This window comes from Perca flavescens, chromosome 11 (assembly GCF_004354835.1).
Source record: "Perca flavescens isolate YP-PL-M2 chromosome 11, PFLA_1.0, whole genome shotgun sequence".
Taxonomy (NCBI): domain Eukaryota; kingdom Metazoa; phylum Chordata; class Actinopteri; order Perciformes; family Percidae; genus Perca; species Perca flavescens.
Genome location: NC_041341.1, coordinates 25,715,641 through 25,731,534, shown reverse-complemented (window position 1 = coordinate 25,731,534; position 15,894 = coordinate 25,715,641). Strand labels below are relative to the sequence as shown.

Genomic DNA, 15,894 nt, shown 5'->3' with positions numbered 1-15,894 from the left:
GACAGAAAATTAGACATAATCATACTCAAGTTCTCCGATCACCTCAAAACTCACCCTCAGAAAGGAGTCCAGCGATCCATTTTCCACATACTCCACCACAATCATTACAGGCCTGCCTGCAAACACACAAACACAACACACTCCTTATTTCTCCAAAGATGCTATCTTTGCTAAAAGAAAGTGGAGGGTGAAAGACAAGACAGAAGAAACGTGACAGGTGAATATAATGACACCTGAGCCACTTGCATGTGCTGCGAGCTACAGTTAAAAGCTCATAAGCTACTAAGTGGATCTTTGTCTGTGCTTATATTGTTTTGCAGTTTTTTTTTTTTTTTTTTTAATGGTAAATACTGAGATTGATATCTTTTGATAAAAGATGCTCTTAGCCCGTGTTTTGTGTTAAAATTCTATCTCTCTCTCTCTCTCTCTCTCTCTCTCTCTCTCTCTCTCTCTATATATATATATATATATATATATATATATATATATATATATATATATATAGAGAGAGAGATAGATATATAGATCTATCTATCTATCTATCTATCTATCTATCTATCTATCTATCTATGTATATATAAATTTGACCATTAAAAATTACACCATTATTTGTTGATGAAACCTTTAAATGAAACCACCACTTGGTAATATTACTAATGATTATAAACACTTAAACAATTGGTGATATTGAAACAATGATTGCATGTGTGGACAATCCAATAATGCCACTTAGAAATAAACTCAGTTGAAGGGCTTTTGTAAAACCACCAGTGTAGAACTGCAATTGACCCCGCCCTTGAACGGTCCTCGTCCAATCCTAGCTCAGCAACTGTAACTAAGGAGAAGGACCCTCGTCAAATACTGCGATTTCAGCAAGATGGTGAAACGATGCGGCTTTGGCACCTGCAAGTCTGACACCAGGTACCCCAAAAGTTTAGAGGGAGGGTAGGGCTGCTCGATTATGGAAAAAATAATAATCACGATTATTTTGGTCAATATTGAAATCACGATTATTTAACACGATTACTCATTAACATTTGGATATAATGGATAGTGTCCAGGGTATAATCTGTTAGTGTCCTTTATCTCAAAGAAAGAGTTTTTGGATCAGAATAAAATCTGTTAGTTGGTTCAGCTTTACAGATATCACACATAACGTTACACAGCTAATGAACAGTTCCACAGACATAACACAATGGCCATCTCACATCACATGTTCACTCACTATGAGCACTACTACTGTCATTACGAAACATTGTGCTAAAATATCAACAATAATGTCGCCGTCAGTGGGCTTATTTTCTAGCTAACCTTAGGACAAATCCAGCACATAGACGGTACCTTAGAGTAAGGTTATGTGAAACAGGTGATTTAATGTCCCTGCTCATTTATATACAGTTTAACAACTAAATGCTGAGGGAACATTACTATGTTTTTTCATGTTGTTTTGAGCAGTATGCCTATGCACCCCCACTAAGCTGGAAAAAGTTTTAAACAGTAAGTGAATACAGCGTGTCGGGGGAATACAACGTCTATAGACAGTATACTACAGCGGGGGGCAAAGGCAGAGGGACCGCAGGGTTAGCTAACGTTAGCTGTTCCCAGACAACTGAGTTGGTTTTGCCTTTTTTTTGCTCACCAAACGCTGCTGCTGCCATCTTTACTCGCGCTGAGGTTTTAAATTCCAGCGGATGATATGCACACGACTTTGTGAACTTAGAATTATAAGGTTCTATCTCCGTTTAGTGTAGTTCAGAGATATTGAGCATCAAAGTTTTACATCCCAGCTATTTTGTGAGATGGAACCTTTTTATTTTATTAATAACTAACTAAGAAAATATTTTTTTACAAAAATAACACCACACAGGCATTAATAAACACCTAAGGGATCAGATTATGTCAAAAACTCAATTTCGGCCAAAAGTGGAGATAGAACCTTATAATTCTAAGCTCACGACTTGCCTCCCTGACTGGCTGGCATCGGGAGGGGCGTGTGCGGATGTGCGCATACGCGTGTCATTCAGTACACAAGACAAAATAAGAGTGTTCTTGCAAAACAGAACATGGCAAAATAATCATTTTTTCTCGATTATACTATATTTGGGAGCCAAAATCGAAATTGAAACCGAAATTCAATTAATTGCACAACCCTAAGGGAGGGGTCGTTTTTTTCGCCTTTCCAAAGCCCAAGACCCAAGCGGAGAGATGCCAACAATGGATTAAGCAGTGTGGGAGACCTCACTCACAGCTAAATGCCTTGAAGATTAATAAGCATAGCTACATATGTCTGCTCCAAGGTAAGTAAAGCTAGCGAGCTAACTTATATCAATTATCAATAAGTATTTTAAGTAGCTAAGTACATAGCAGTTACAATCTGTAAAACTGGACTTAAGTTAACAGTTGTGGTTCTATATAGCATTATTATTGAAAGTAGTAAAGTTAGAACATTAGATCCTTTATTATTCCGTAGGAAATTCAGGAGGTTGACGGTCATTGAACATATCCCTCCACTGCATATTGCAGCCCTTTCTGTCGTGCCCTGGAGGATATGTCTGCTGCATTACTCCAAAACCAATCACTTATACCAATAGGTATGGAGCTCAACCCAGCCATGGCTATGTGTCTGGTTCTCAATTGACGGGCGTAGTAACAATAACTAGGGGTCGTGGCTTTTGCGAATGGTCAATTATATCATGATATTAGATGTGTTTGATGCTGAAAGAATCTGATGGGATTTTTGGGAACTAATAGGCAAACCCTCAATTTTCAAATGTCTTTGCATCTATTATCATCTATAACGTAAGCATCTAAAGTTGCAAATATCACAGGACAACATGGAGCAAAGACTGGTCAGCATGATACATTATTGAATAAAAGGGGGCACTGGTCCCAAATGATCCTCTGATAAAGCACAAGATAATGTTCTAAGTCATGTAGGTGACACATTGGAATCACACTGTGTGTGCGCATGTGTGTGTGTGTGTGTGTGTGTGTGTGTGTGTGTGTGTGTGTGTGTGTGTGTGTGTGTGTGTGTGTAACTGCCAGTCTGAGACAAAGAAAAGCAACGAGAAGGCTTGGGAAACGCACACACCCCATCAGCAGTTGATTGATCGAGTCAAGACACTCAATTCATAAAACTTTTTCAACCTTCCGAACAGGACCTGCTCAGTATTCAGTCCATAACGTGAAACAGTTAGGAACAGGTGCAAGCACAGACTCTCTTTCCAAATGTTATTGTTTCTCCACAGAGGACTCCTACAGTGTTACAGTGACTGGTTTACAGCTCGGAGGCAGTTGTCCAGGCCGGTGTGCCAGTGAGCTGTACTGTAAAACATTCTGAACTGCTGAAAAAGAAAATAAAAGTGTTACTTTAGTGAACTAACACCATGATATCACACTCCAGATTCAAGAGAGCTTCTTTGCTCACATGGGAATAGGAAAAAAATCACATGGTGGAGGATCGAGTATCACTTTAATTTATGATGTCAATGCAAAGATTGGTAAAATGATTCATTTAAGACATCTGAATGTCTTTACAGGATACGGGATGTTTTCTGTAAGGGCACAATGCTTAATGGCAGCATAAAGTTATAGAGTAAAGGCATTTGGTCCACATTTCAGACACACTGACATATTACACAGCTTGTGACATGTCACAACATGTCTTAATGACATCGGTCACCACCGCTTCACCCTAAAAACATTTTTTCAATAATTGCTGAGACAGACAGGCAATAACAACCACAATGTTAGTGGTGTGCGGACAAAAACTAATTTTATTCATCAGCCTCTCATAGTCTCTTATTAGCTTCAAATATGGATGTATTGCACATTTCCTTTTCCAGAATAACCAGGACAGTTTGAACCTCAAGATTAACGTGAATATTTGCATTTAAGATTCATGGAATATATATATAGACATGTAGACTTTGTTTTACAACATGCATTATCATCAAAAATCTTAAAATGTGTCAAATATGACGGCTTATTACAGAACAGTAACAGAACTAACCAGTGTAATATGTGAGGCTTTTGGTGAAACTGACAGCAACTATGGGCAGCCCACTCAAATCAAACCATGTCCCTAGTTGTTCTGACTTCATGGGATTAGAATGTAAATAGTTGACTAAAACATCAAAACCAATAAATTACACACATAACTATTTATTGAGCCTTGACAACCTCATTTCCCATTAGAGACACACCCACACTTTGATGCTCACATGTCAATTGGATTGCAATTATAACACATTATGGGCAAGCATGACAGCTCATTTTGCTGGGCTATTGATGTGTTGATCGACAGTGAGATCGACCAGATCGGTTCGTGATCAACACTCACTTTATTAATGACCGAGACTCTGGCGTTCTGCTGGGAATAATAGCGTTAAGGGAGCTAACATCTCATTAGAGAGACAGGAGACAGCAGGTGAGACTGCTGGCAGCAATAAGACTATGCTGCACTCAAAAACAAACAACATACCACACAAAGTCAGATTTATGCTTCAGTAAAACAGTATATATATATATATTTATTATTTTTTTTTTTTTACTAGAGGAAGGCTTTAACAATGACAACTAAATTGTTGGTTTGGCAAAATGCATCTTGGGTTACCTTCTCAAAACCAATTTCTTTCAAAATTTGCAATGGGAAGCATCTGGGACTATCCAAAATGAAAAAAAAAAAAAATGACAATGGACTCATCTCCTACTGCACCTTCCACCTCCACAACAAATGCTGAACAGGCGCAGGTGAAAAAAATGCTTTGTGTTGTTATGTGTCTTCATAAATGTGTTTTTATTTTTATTGGACTTCTTGAATATTTTATATTGCACTTTTACATTTTGTGTTAAGGAACAAAAGTGATGGAACTATCTATTGTGTACTGTGGCATACACCTTTGGAAAAACTGAGAAATATTGACCGTGTTAACATTCACTGTTAAACAGCTTAAATTCGCTTAAAATTTTAAATAATCAAAGCCAAACCAAGCATAACATCAACAAGGGAATGTTGAACCTCAGCCCACATTCCTGTCACCAGAGAAAAGTAGGCACGGTGGGTATATGGATGGATGGATGAGCAGACTTACTTTAGACCAAATAGGCCCATGATGTTTATTTTTGTTTAACTGCCACATTTATCATTATACCCTTAAATTTGCAGATCCAACACCAATCCCGGAGGGATAGACAGGAAATGATTTGATCAAGCTTGGCTTTCCTGAGCTAATTAGCAATGCCTGGAAACAATATATATAGTTATGCAGCATCTGAACAAAAACAAACGCACCTGTTTACCAGACTCATAATGTGTCACCTGTTATTTTCGAGCAGGTATAGCAGTCAGTCACAGCACAATACTCTCCGTAATTAGTCTCTGAAGAACAACAACAGATGTAGGGAGTGAAAGATGCAGAAAGTGAGTGAAAGACTGAAAAGGGTTACTCAGAATTAATGTCTGTGTGTGTGTGTGTGTGTGTGTGTGTGTGTGTGTGTGTGCGCGTGTGTTAGACCATTAGACAGAAATGGGAAAAGGTTTGCTCTGATAACTTACTCTCTTATAAACGCAGATGACTAAGAGCTTAAGTCAGAGATTCATGTAAGTCAAAATTGGAGATTGAATCGATTTTACTGAATATTTCATGCTGTACACATTTCGAAGAGCCTTAAAACACACCTAGATACAAGGTGCCAACCTGTTCGAATCAGGAACCTTCCAATTACTAGACAAACGCCGACATCCAGTCAGTGCTGCGGACCTCTGATGTGATGAAAAGTCCTTCCCGAGCCACAGTGACTCACCATGTTTTCATCCTTTTATCATCAGATGTCTTACTAGAAAATCATCTTAGTGTTGTGTGGGGGGGATTTTTTTTCACTCAATAACTTCAGAGATGGTCGACTATAAAAACTACAGTTTAGACCATGGGTGCAAAGCATCAGCAATCAGCAGCTTTAATGTAATGATGGCATGTATCGGCCTTTAAAGAGCCTTATCAGCTGAATTCCTTGTCAGCAGGGTCAGAGCTGAGGAGTGTCCTCTATCTCCAATCAGGGAAGGGGGAGGGGGTGGAATGTCTTCAGGGGACACATTTATATTCACAGCGATGTCTCAGTTTATACAACCCCTGTAAAAACAACCATATGTTGCGCTGGGTGAACCCCGTTAAACAGAGCTCGTTAACAACACACACACACACACACACACACACACACAAGCACTATGGGAGAGGGTAATGCATACTCTACACCAGTGGTTTTCAAAGGGGTCCTTGAAGGGGTTTGAGGGGGTCCCCAACAAAAAGGAGAATCATTTATTTTCACTATAATTTCATCCATAAGTAACACAATGACAGCTTGTATGACTATTTTGCTCATGGGTTTCACTCACTTTCTGTAATAAAATAATAATATAATAAAAATTCAGGTAGGGGACCCTGGGACAAAGACTTATCACATGGGGGTCCGTGGTCTAATTTGTGTCAGTTTAAGGGTCCTTGATGTAAAAAAGTTTTAGAACCAGTGCTCTACACAAAGCGTAAACACGAAACAAAACTATGTGTATAAACAGAACAGAGTCAGCTCACTAATCTTGTAAAATACTAAGAAAAACATATAGTGACTTGTTACTCCATACCAAAAAATGCAACCTTAAAAAGTGTTTTTACTGCAATTTACCATTCAAACAACAAAATACATGAATTTATCCATCAGACTGTGGTAAACAAGGTAATGGGTAAAGAGATAGCAATTTCAAATGCTCTTGTTACATTTTATTTTGCTTTAAAAGCAAAGCGCTTATAATGTGAGTGCAGCATCTGGGTCGCCCCCAGACAACAAAACTGGAGGGAGTATCTTTTTTTAATAGAAGTGCAAATGTTTATATGACACATTTGTTCTTCTTATCTTTTTTCTCTGTGAGTTACTGGGATTCTACATGGGAAAAAGCACCACATATATGACAAGAATTTACGTAAGAAGTAGTAGAGTGATTTTGGATTAGCCAACTACCAGCGTAGTTGTTGTATCCACCACCTCAAACTAATTCATGTTTAAGTGTAGCTGTGACTAGATGGAAATATGAGGGAGTGACCGTGGTTGTCCCTCATGTTTATAACCGCATTGCAACTGAACATATCTGTATTTAGCTCTCCTCAAAAACTAAATTTAAAAATAAGAGTCTGACTGACCAGAGAGTTCAAAATGGCTTGGTTTCATCAGTGGTATCAGGACTTTTACTGAATACAAATTAGTGCCGCAGGAAATGTATTGGTAACATGGATGTATTCTTATCATATTTCCAAACTATATGGAATCTCTGATAATCGTACTTACTTTTGGTGACCACGCCCTCTAGTCTGATGATGTTGGGGTGGTCAAACTGGCCCATGATTGACGCCTCGCGCAGGAAGTCCCGCCTCTGACGCTCCACATAGCCGCCCTTCAGCGTCTTTATTGCCACGGCAATCTCCTTCTTCCCTGGAGTTCTCAGGCGGCCGCTGCACACCTCGCCAAACTCACCTAAAGTGCGCGCACACACACACACACACACACACACACACACACACACACACACACACACACACACACACACACACACACACACACACACACACACACACACACACACACACACACACACCTATTACCATCACACACCAAGGTCTGCCACCTGGGGGCACTGTTGCAGTTCCCATCCAAACTCCAGCATTTTTGTCTCTTCTCTGATTAGTTCAACTTCATGAAATTCTCTATTTCAACTACTTTAAAAGCCTTGGATCTATTCTCATACTTTCTTTTGTTCTCTAAACCTGTTAAGCTTTAATAATCCTACAGTCTGCGCAGAGAAAATGACAGTAAGACACTGGGAAATGGAAAGAAAGGCATCCACTTTAGTGTGTACAATGGAGTTAAGGGGGTTCATAGCAATTATACTGTATGTGTGGAATGAAAATAGATCATCTCCTATGGCACATTTAAAGCTATTGTTATTCTTACCAACATGAAATGATCCTCTTCCGCCCACATGGCGAAAGGTAGAACCACAAGTGGATGAGTGTATAACTGTGTGTGCAGGCCTGTGTGTGTGTATACCGGCTCCGATCACCCTCTCGATGCGGATCCTGGAGGGGTCGATCTCCTTGGTGAACTCGTGGATGGCCTGCGTGGGGTCTTCATATGTATCAGGGTCCACATAGGTCTTTATTCCCGGAAAGGGGACTGTGGGGACAGAGAGAAAGAAACAGAGACATTGAGAGTGTGTTTTTAATATCTTTACCAGGCTGGAAAGTACAATTAGCAAAACTTAGCCAGACCATTTTAGACAATTTTGTAAGACTCAAAATTAAAAGAAATGTATTGACAAAAAGACTACTATTGCTTTTACAGCCACTAATATTGTATAGCTACAAATATTACCCAACCATGGGCACATCTGCAGTTACCAGGAGGAATGTGGAAAGATTCTGGTATCTGACATCACGTACGAAACATACTTAGCTTACATCCACACGTAAGTAACGTAACAAACAGTGGTTTTTAACCAAAATGATCTTTTTTTTCGAATCACAACGTTAACTATGTGTTTAAAACTGCAACTGTTTCACAACTTGCACCAAAAAAATAAGCTTCCATTGTAATTGAGAATGTAGTTAAGTTGTATGGGAATGTCATTTTTTTTATTTTTTTTATAGGACAGCTGAAGACAAATTAAAGGGATGAGAGAGGGGGAAGGACATGCAAAAAAAGGGCTGCAGGTTGGAATTGAACCCGCGGCCACTGCGTCGAGGAGTAAACTGGGGTGCACGCTCTACCGGGTGAGCTACCCAGGCACCCAGAAGGGATTAAGGGAGTGGGGGTTGCACTCTGAGACTTACACACACACTGTATACTAAATACACACACACACACGCACACACACACACACACACACACACACACACACACACACACACACACACACACACACACACACACACACACACACACACACACACACACACACACACACACACACACACACACACACACACACACACACACACACACACACACACACACACACAGAGATAGCTTCTTTCTCCTGTCTTTTGCTGCGAAGCAGCAGGGTAGCACATCTTTTAACCCAGGCGAGGTTTTAGCCCCTGCTGTAAGCAAGCGTCCACCCTGTTGAAGTGTCCTTGAGCAAGTCAGTGACCCTTTACAGACTGCTGCTTTTCTGCCTCTGACCCTGACCTCCCAGTGGAGGTGGGGCTAGACAGAAGCTGCATTTCTCCTTCAGGAATCGATACAATGTTACAAAACAAAAATCTGTTGTCTCTGATGCATGACACCAGCAAAACCCTGAAGCCCCTGTTCTCCTCTCAAAGCTTGTGCTCAACCCAACCCCCAGGGCTGAGACCTGAGACAAGACCCAGGAGATACAGGGTTTTGAACACACATCAGTCACGTATGAGGTGTGTTTCAATCTTGAATATCAGCGAACTATGTGGCAACTTGTTAGCCAACTTCCAAAAACTAATTTAATGTATGTTTCCTCTCTTACCTTTGGCCATCTGTTCTGGCTTTCTCGCCTTAATCCAACTGTCCTCTTAGAACAAAACAAAAAAAAAAAAGTAATTTCTCTTCGTCCTCTCATCTCTTCAACCTTTCAACCTGGTTGCCCTTCCTACCCTCGCTTCTTTCACCTTTCTGTTCCCTCTCCAGCAATCTTCCCTTGTCTCGCCCCAATCTTCAACTTTACACTCACTTTTTTTTCTTTTTTTCACTTTACAGCTCTCATTTAAAAAGATTTTTTTCTCATGTTGGGAATGAAAAGTTGGGATATTAAAAGACAAAGGCAAAAGAGACAGAAAGGTACAGGAGTGCAGAAGCAGACAGATCAGGGATACAGCTACATAAAGAGATTAATCAAGAAAGAAAAGAAAAAAAAAAGCTCATGTAGAACATCAGATGAAACTTGAGGGGAGGGGGAGTGCTGGAGAGGAAGGAGACGAGGAGAGACAGAAAGATGAAGGAGCATGGTGGTTTAAAGCATTTTGCTGTGTTGACTTGTCTGACGTCTTAATCCCTGAATCTATCATATGTGTACCACATTTGCTACTTCTTTTCTTGCCAGCATTTGTAACAATAGCAAGTCAATATTTTTGCATTCTGTACAAGCTTTGTGGAAAATTGAAATATGCATAGTCACAGAAACACATGGTAAATGATCCATACAGCAGTACGCTGTGCATGATTAATGCAAATAGAAGAGCATGTGGCTATAGCTGCTAACTCTTTTTCTTCTCTGCCTATTGGTAAAGACAACACAACATAACACCTGTCACTTAATCACCAAATGGTTGGACGTTCTGACTAAAGTAATTTACATCACCAACATTATGTAATGTGCCAAACAGATTTTACATTTAATTAAAAAAATATAAAACTTAGACCATGCAGACTTCCCCCTATCATCATTACCATAGATATGGAAATTAATTCTTGACTTAATCTTTCTGTTATATGAAATTGTGAAAGATGAGCTGTCACATTGAGAGAAAAGTATCAAAACCAACAAAGAAGAGAGGTAGACTGATTGATTTACCATGTCCATTCTGATAATTGGTCCTTTTCTCCTCTGAAGTCATCTTGGCCTTAAAATACCACTGACACCTGGAAAACACATTGATGGATAGAGTTATTGGGTTTTTCCTCAAATGTGCAATAATATTAATTCATAGTGGAACTAACTATCCGGGAACTGTACATAGGGAGGGCCCTCGAGAAGCGTGGAATTTGTTTTGGTGAGTTAAAGTGAATTAAGGAAAAAACTTATCGTATCGATAACGTATCGTCTTAATCTTATTGTAGAAAATTAAATCTCTTACTTGTGACATTTTAAAACATGTATTAACCAATTTTCTGCAAAAAGAGACTCATCACGTCAACTCCTGAGTCATTAACACAACCACTATCCAGTTATGTAACATATTTGCTGTCCCAAATTCCAGCCTCTTGTATTAACAGCGTGACATGGCAATAATAATAAAGTGCTGTGTGTAAGGTTTCTACAGGAGAGGCAGGTTAAATACAGACCACTGTGTGTGTGTGTGTGTGTGTGTGTTTGTGTGTGTTGTGTGCACTGCTCATGTGTATGTGTTTTAACTAAGTTCTTGCAAAAGAGACACAGAATCATTTTACGAAATAGTGGCGCCTTCACACGAGTAGTTTACCAGATTGCTGAATGTCAGTAATTAAAAAGTTATATGTGAAAAAATACAACAAACAAAATGCAAGGGTGAGATAGAACAAACCATCAACCTCAACACACTACTATAGAAGGGAAAAACACTTGCATCAACTAATGCAAAAACTCCCTTGTTGTCATCCTCTCTGTGTGTGTGTGTGTGTGTGTGTGTGTGTGTGTGTGTGTGTGAGTGTGAGAGAGAGAGAGTTTATCTGGGCACTGAGACCCCGAGAGACAGCCAACGACTGATAAAAAGCTGCTGCCAAGAAAGTCTGAAAAGCTGAGAGATTAGATGACAGCATCTGCAAAAGACCAGGGAAGAATTTATCTAAATAGATGCTTGGATGTTACTCTAAATAAAAAGTACCCTGACAGAATCACACATAGAACCAGAATAGCCTTCATGGCAAAGTACAGCTCAAACACATTACTGTCTGATCAAAATAGTCAAAAAGTACACCAACTTTTTGTTGAGTGTTAAATACATAATGTAATAAATAGCACAAAGAAAAAAACAGTGAAGATTGTCATAAGATTTTTTTGCATTTAACACATTTCTGAAATCTCTTCTGGTGACATTTTAAAACATCTAATAACTAATTTTCTACAGATAAAGGCTCATCATGTCAAACCGTGTCATTGTTTATTTATTACTGTAACTATTTAATTTAAAGATTTTTTTTGTGTGTGTGGCATTTTTAGGCCTTCATTTTTGACAGGATAGCTTAGACTTAAAAGGGGAGGGAGAGGGGGAACGACATGCAGAAAAGGACCGCAGGTTGGAAACCGAAAACGCGGCCGCTGCGTCTAGGACTGAGCCTCATTTGGGCACACACTCTACCAGGTGAGCTACCCAGGCGCCCTGTGTAACTATTTAGTTTAATTATTATTAAATGTGACCCATGATTAAAAAAAAAAGAAAAAACCTAACTACTAACAGCTCACATAGTTTTACAGTTAAACACAGATTAATGCAGACACATAGCAGGACCTAAAATATCAATAAGTCCTTTATAGTGAAAGGACATGTTTACACTTAGGAACACATCACGGTCATGGTTGAAAGAAACTATGTTTTTGTGGATCCAACCATCCACAACCTATTGCTTTTAGCAACTGTGTAAAAACAACATCACTTAAAGAGGACACTAATTACTCGTATGTATAGTGTAAACATAGGTCAGTGTCATTTTTCTGCTGAGGACACACTCTCAAATAAAGTGTAAAGGGACTATAAAATGCATGTTAGCCATATTGTAATTTTACTGGCCGTAGTTTGTGGTATTGTAATACATAGTATTGAGGAAGTTACATCTTCAGTGTCACATTGGGGTTGCAGCAGCTGTAGAAAAATGTGTGTTACTCTCCAGTGAACCATATGGAAGTCAAGAGTTGCATTCAATTGTCATGTCAGAGCAAATCACCCTCACATCTACTTTTGTGATAATTCTAAACCGACAGAAACCATTTCCTTCTCTGCAGTCACAACTGTGCGATTCTGCTGCTACAAAATGAATTTGGGTCCATTAGCAGACCGTTATTTTTCCGACAATGTAAAGCATCAAGCTCTAACAAAAAAAAAAATTACAGTTATTAAAGCAGCAACTACATTATAATTTAGACACGTGGTCTGCCATTTTCACAGTTTTCATTCCTGAAATCGCTTTTCATTGTGAACATTTTTATGAACAGTCAGGCACAAGTTAAAAAGGGTCATCCAACCTTACTTTCAAATTGATCCGCAGGTCTTTCACAGTTAGACAAGGACTAACAGTAAGCTACGACTAAAAGAAAGGTCTTAAATAATATAGTGGTCGTGAATTACTGTATCAGAGGCTAAAAACCTCAAAAACATTTATGATTATGTAGATAAATATTTAGAAACTATCTGCATGTCACTTATGGTTAAGAGGTTTAAGTCAAACATCTGGCCTGGTGTTCAATCAATGGCTTTTGGTTATTCAAACATGGTTGACCGTTACCTATATGTTCAGTAATGGCTTTACACATGACAAGACCGTTACAAAATGGACCTGCAACGCTCACGGAATATTTGATATCTGGTGTGCGAGAGGTAGAGATGGTATGGCTGGAGAAGAGCAGTGAGATGGAAAATAATTATATGAAGGAAGAAAGGTTCTCCGAGTTCTCTCACAGGCTTTGTCACTGACGAATTTTAAAACCTATTTTGCAGTAGGGGGCTTAATTAATGACCGTGAGCACGAGGGACACTCGCTCCCACTTCCCACTTGTGGATCCCCACTTTTTCTCATATTTCATCGTTTATTAGATAGAATAATATAGAATTCTGCTGTCTGTTTCACAAAGTCCCACAGCACCCGAGTATACATGAAAATGACAACACTTGAGGTTGAGACTGAATTTCTATTTGCTCACATGCTGCATGTGTAAGTGTTTTTTTTTCTGATAAGGTTGTCGGCAGTTGGTAGGGATAAAAGCTGAACATTTCTGGAAACCTGGCATTTATTTTCTCCCTTGCAAGGGAAAACAAAAAAACAAACAAACAAATAAATGAATCAAAATATTTTTTTTAGACAGATCTGACATGTAAAGAATCTCAACAATGTAAAAGTGGCTCATTCACAGTATTTTGTGGTATATTAAACTGGCTTTCGGTGCAGAAGAGATATTAGAGTGCTCTTAAGAAGGTAGGACAGGATATGCTTTTAATATCTCTGTGTATTTACCCTTGTGCTTCTGTGGTCCGTCTCTTATTGTGGCAACATTTCATCCAGAACTTAGCTGCGCTGGACGTGTTACAGAATATTACCAGGTTTTACCTAGGCAGATAGCCATTGTGTTCCATTTGTGGGTGTTTATTCAAATAAGAGAAAAAGCATGTAAGATTTCCAGATATAGATATGGATTGCTATAAAATGTTCAATGGAGTCCTGCTCAGAATGAGTAATTTTATAGAACAGTATTAGAAACAAGTAAAGGGAAATTCACCACAAATTAAAAATGTGTTGTTATACATGTAATATTCATTCACAATTGAACTCTCATGAAAACATTTCCTTAAGAGGTTTGCTGAAGACGGCTCACTTGACCGTAATTGCATGAATAGAAGTGTAACAAAACTCAAACGACGGATGAAGTACATGAGTTTTAGCAAGCTGCCCAGATGTTTTTCTCAGGAGGAGGAGGAGACCAACACAGAGCTACAATTAAAAAAGAATACTGGACTTTTGCTAGCTGGGCAGAAACACTATACTTGAACTAAATGATAATGTTGGTTGTTTTTGTCCACCTGATGACGGTAAAATCCAGTGTTCACTCTCCTTTCAGCTCTGTTTTGGTCTCCACCAATTCTTAAAGAGAAATATCTCCAGTGTAGTTTTTCATATCTTCTCTTCATGTTTGATTCATTTGCGTTGCCTGACTTTGATCAGCATCCACATGAATTGTGCAGGAGATTTCAGATTTTCTTAAAGAATAAATTAAAATGCTTAAAATGTGATGTGAAGCAACGGTGCTGCTTCAGTAACTGTTCTAATCAACAAAAACAACATCGAACAAACAGCGGTAGAGAGTATTGTATTGCCTAATAACGTGGCTGAATGATGCGATAATGCAGGATACAATTGAATGAATTAGGAGTGAAAATGCCCACAATGTACTAGTGGAGAAAGTGTGTGTAAGCGCTTGCTTGTATGAATGTGTGTGGGTTCATGTGATCACATGTGAGCCTCCTTCTCTTTGAAGACTTAACATAGTCCGGGTTGCCAGATTAAAGCAGGTGTCAGAGGGCTACAAGCCGCAGGTTGCCAGATTGGGCTTGGACTAAGTGAAGTCTGTGGTATCCTGGACACTGATAGACAGAGCAGATAACATGGCGGGTAACAGTGGCAGAGAGGACAAGATGGGGATTTGGAAAGCTACTGTTGACCTCTGCTGATGGGGTCAAGCTGTTCATTAAAGAAATGGTGGCATGTGCCTTTATCAGTCTTTTGCAGTCCTATCCTCTGATCCCCTTTATCCGCCTATCCCTGTCTCACTGGCTTTCATGTTGAAAAGAGGCCGCACATCCAGACACAGACACACACAAAGACAGTTATCACACACAAAAGCTTCTGCCACTGCTCTCTGGGCTGTTGAGCATAGTTACAGTACATATTCACAAGCACTTTACACACCCACACATACACCTCAGTAAAAACAACCTTGCCAAGAGCCCTAATCAAAGCATCAGTGTAATTCAAGCCACTCCTCTCCTGCCCTAACATCCCTCACAGTCACCTCGCCACGGCACATCTCTCTAATGCTACAGAGGGCACAGAAAGGAAGGATGAAAGAAAATGTATAAAACGAGAGAAAAAAAGTTGCAGAGATTGACAGACAACTCGATGGTAAAGAGTACACGTGCAGTAAAAGTCTTCAGCTAGGCTATGCATGTGCAGTCGTGCCACCTTTGCTCTAGTAGAAGTACTCACTCTTTAAATTTAGCACGAGTAGATGCAAACATAGATGAAACTCTCGGAAGCATTTTATGGCGACAAGGTGTTACAAATCCCCGTTAAGTAGCTCCTCTTATATCCTCACTTGTCTTGTACAGCCTTCCGTCTATGAGAGCTATGTGACTGAAAGCTCTCATATTTCTCAAGTACCTCAAACACATTTTTTAAACTAAAAGAGAGTGA

The 15,894-nt window shown here is 39.3% G+C and overlaps 1 protein-coding gene across 1 annotated transcript in view; it reads right to left on the bottom strand.

Annotated features, from left to right (window-relative positions):
• LOC114564011 (eph receptor A6) overlaps positions 1 to 15,894 on the bottom strand; it is a 143,746-nt gene that overhangs the window by 14,309 nt on the left and 113,543 nt on the right. The window contains exons 8-11 of the mRNA XM_028591113.1: positions 10,592 to 10,659; positions 8,098 to 8,223; positions 7,339 to 7,524; positions 55 to 116 (exon numbers count right to left, since the gene is read on the bottom strand). Of these exons, the coding sequence (XP_028446914.1) occupies positions 55 to 116; positions 7,339 to 7,524; positions 8,098 to 8,223; positions 10,592 to 10,659 (442 nt within the window). The remainder of the gene's footprint in view (positions 1 to 54; positions 117 to 7,338; positions 7,525 to 8,097; positions 8,224 to 10,591; positions 10,660 to 15,894) is intronic.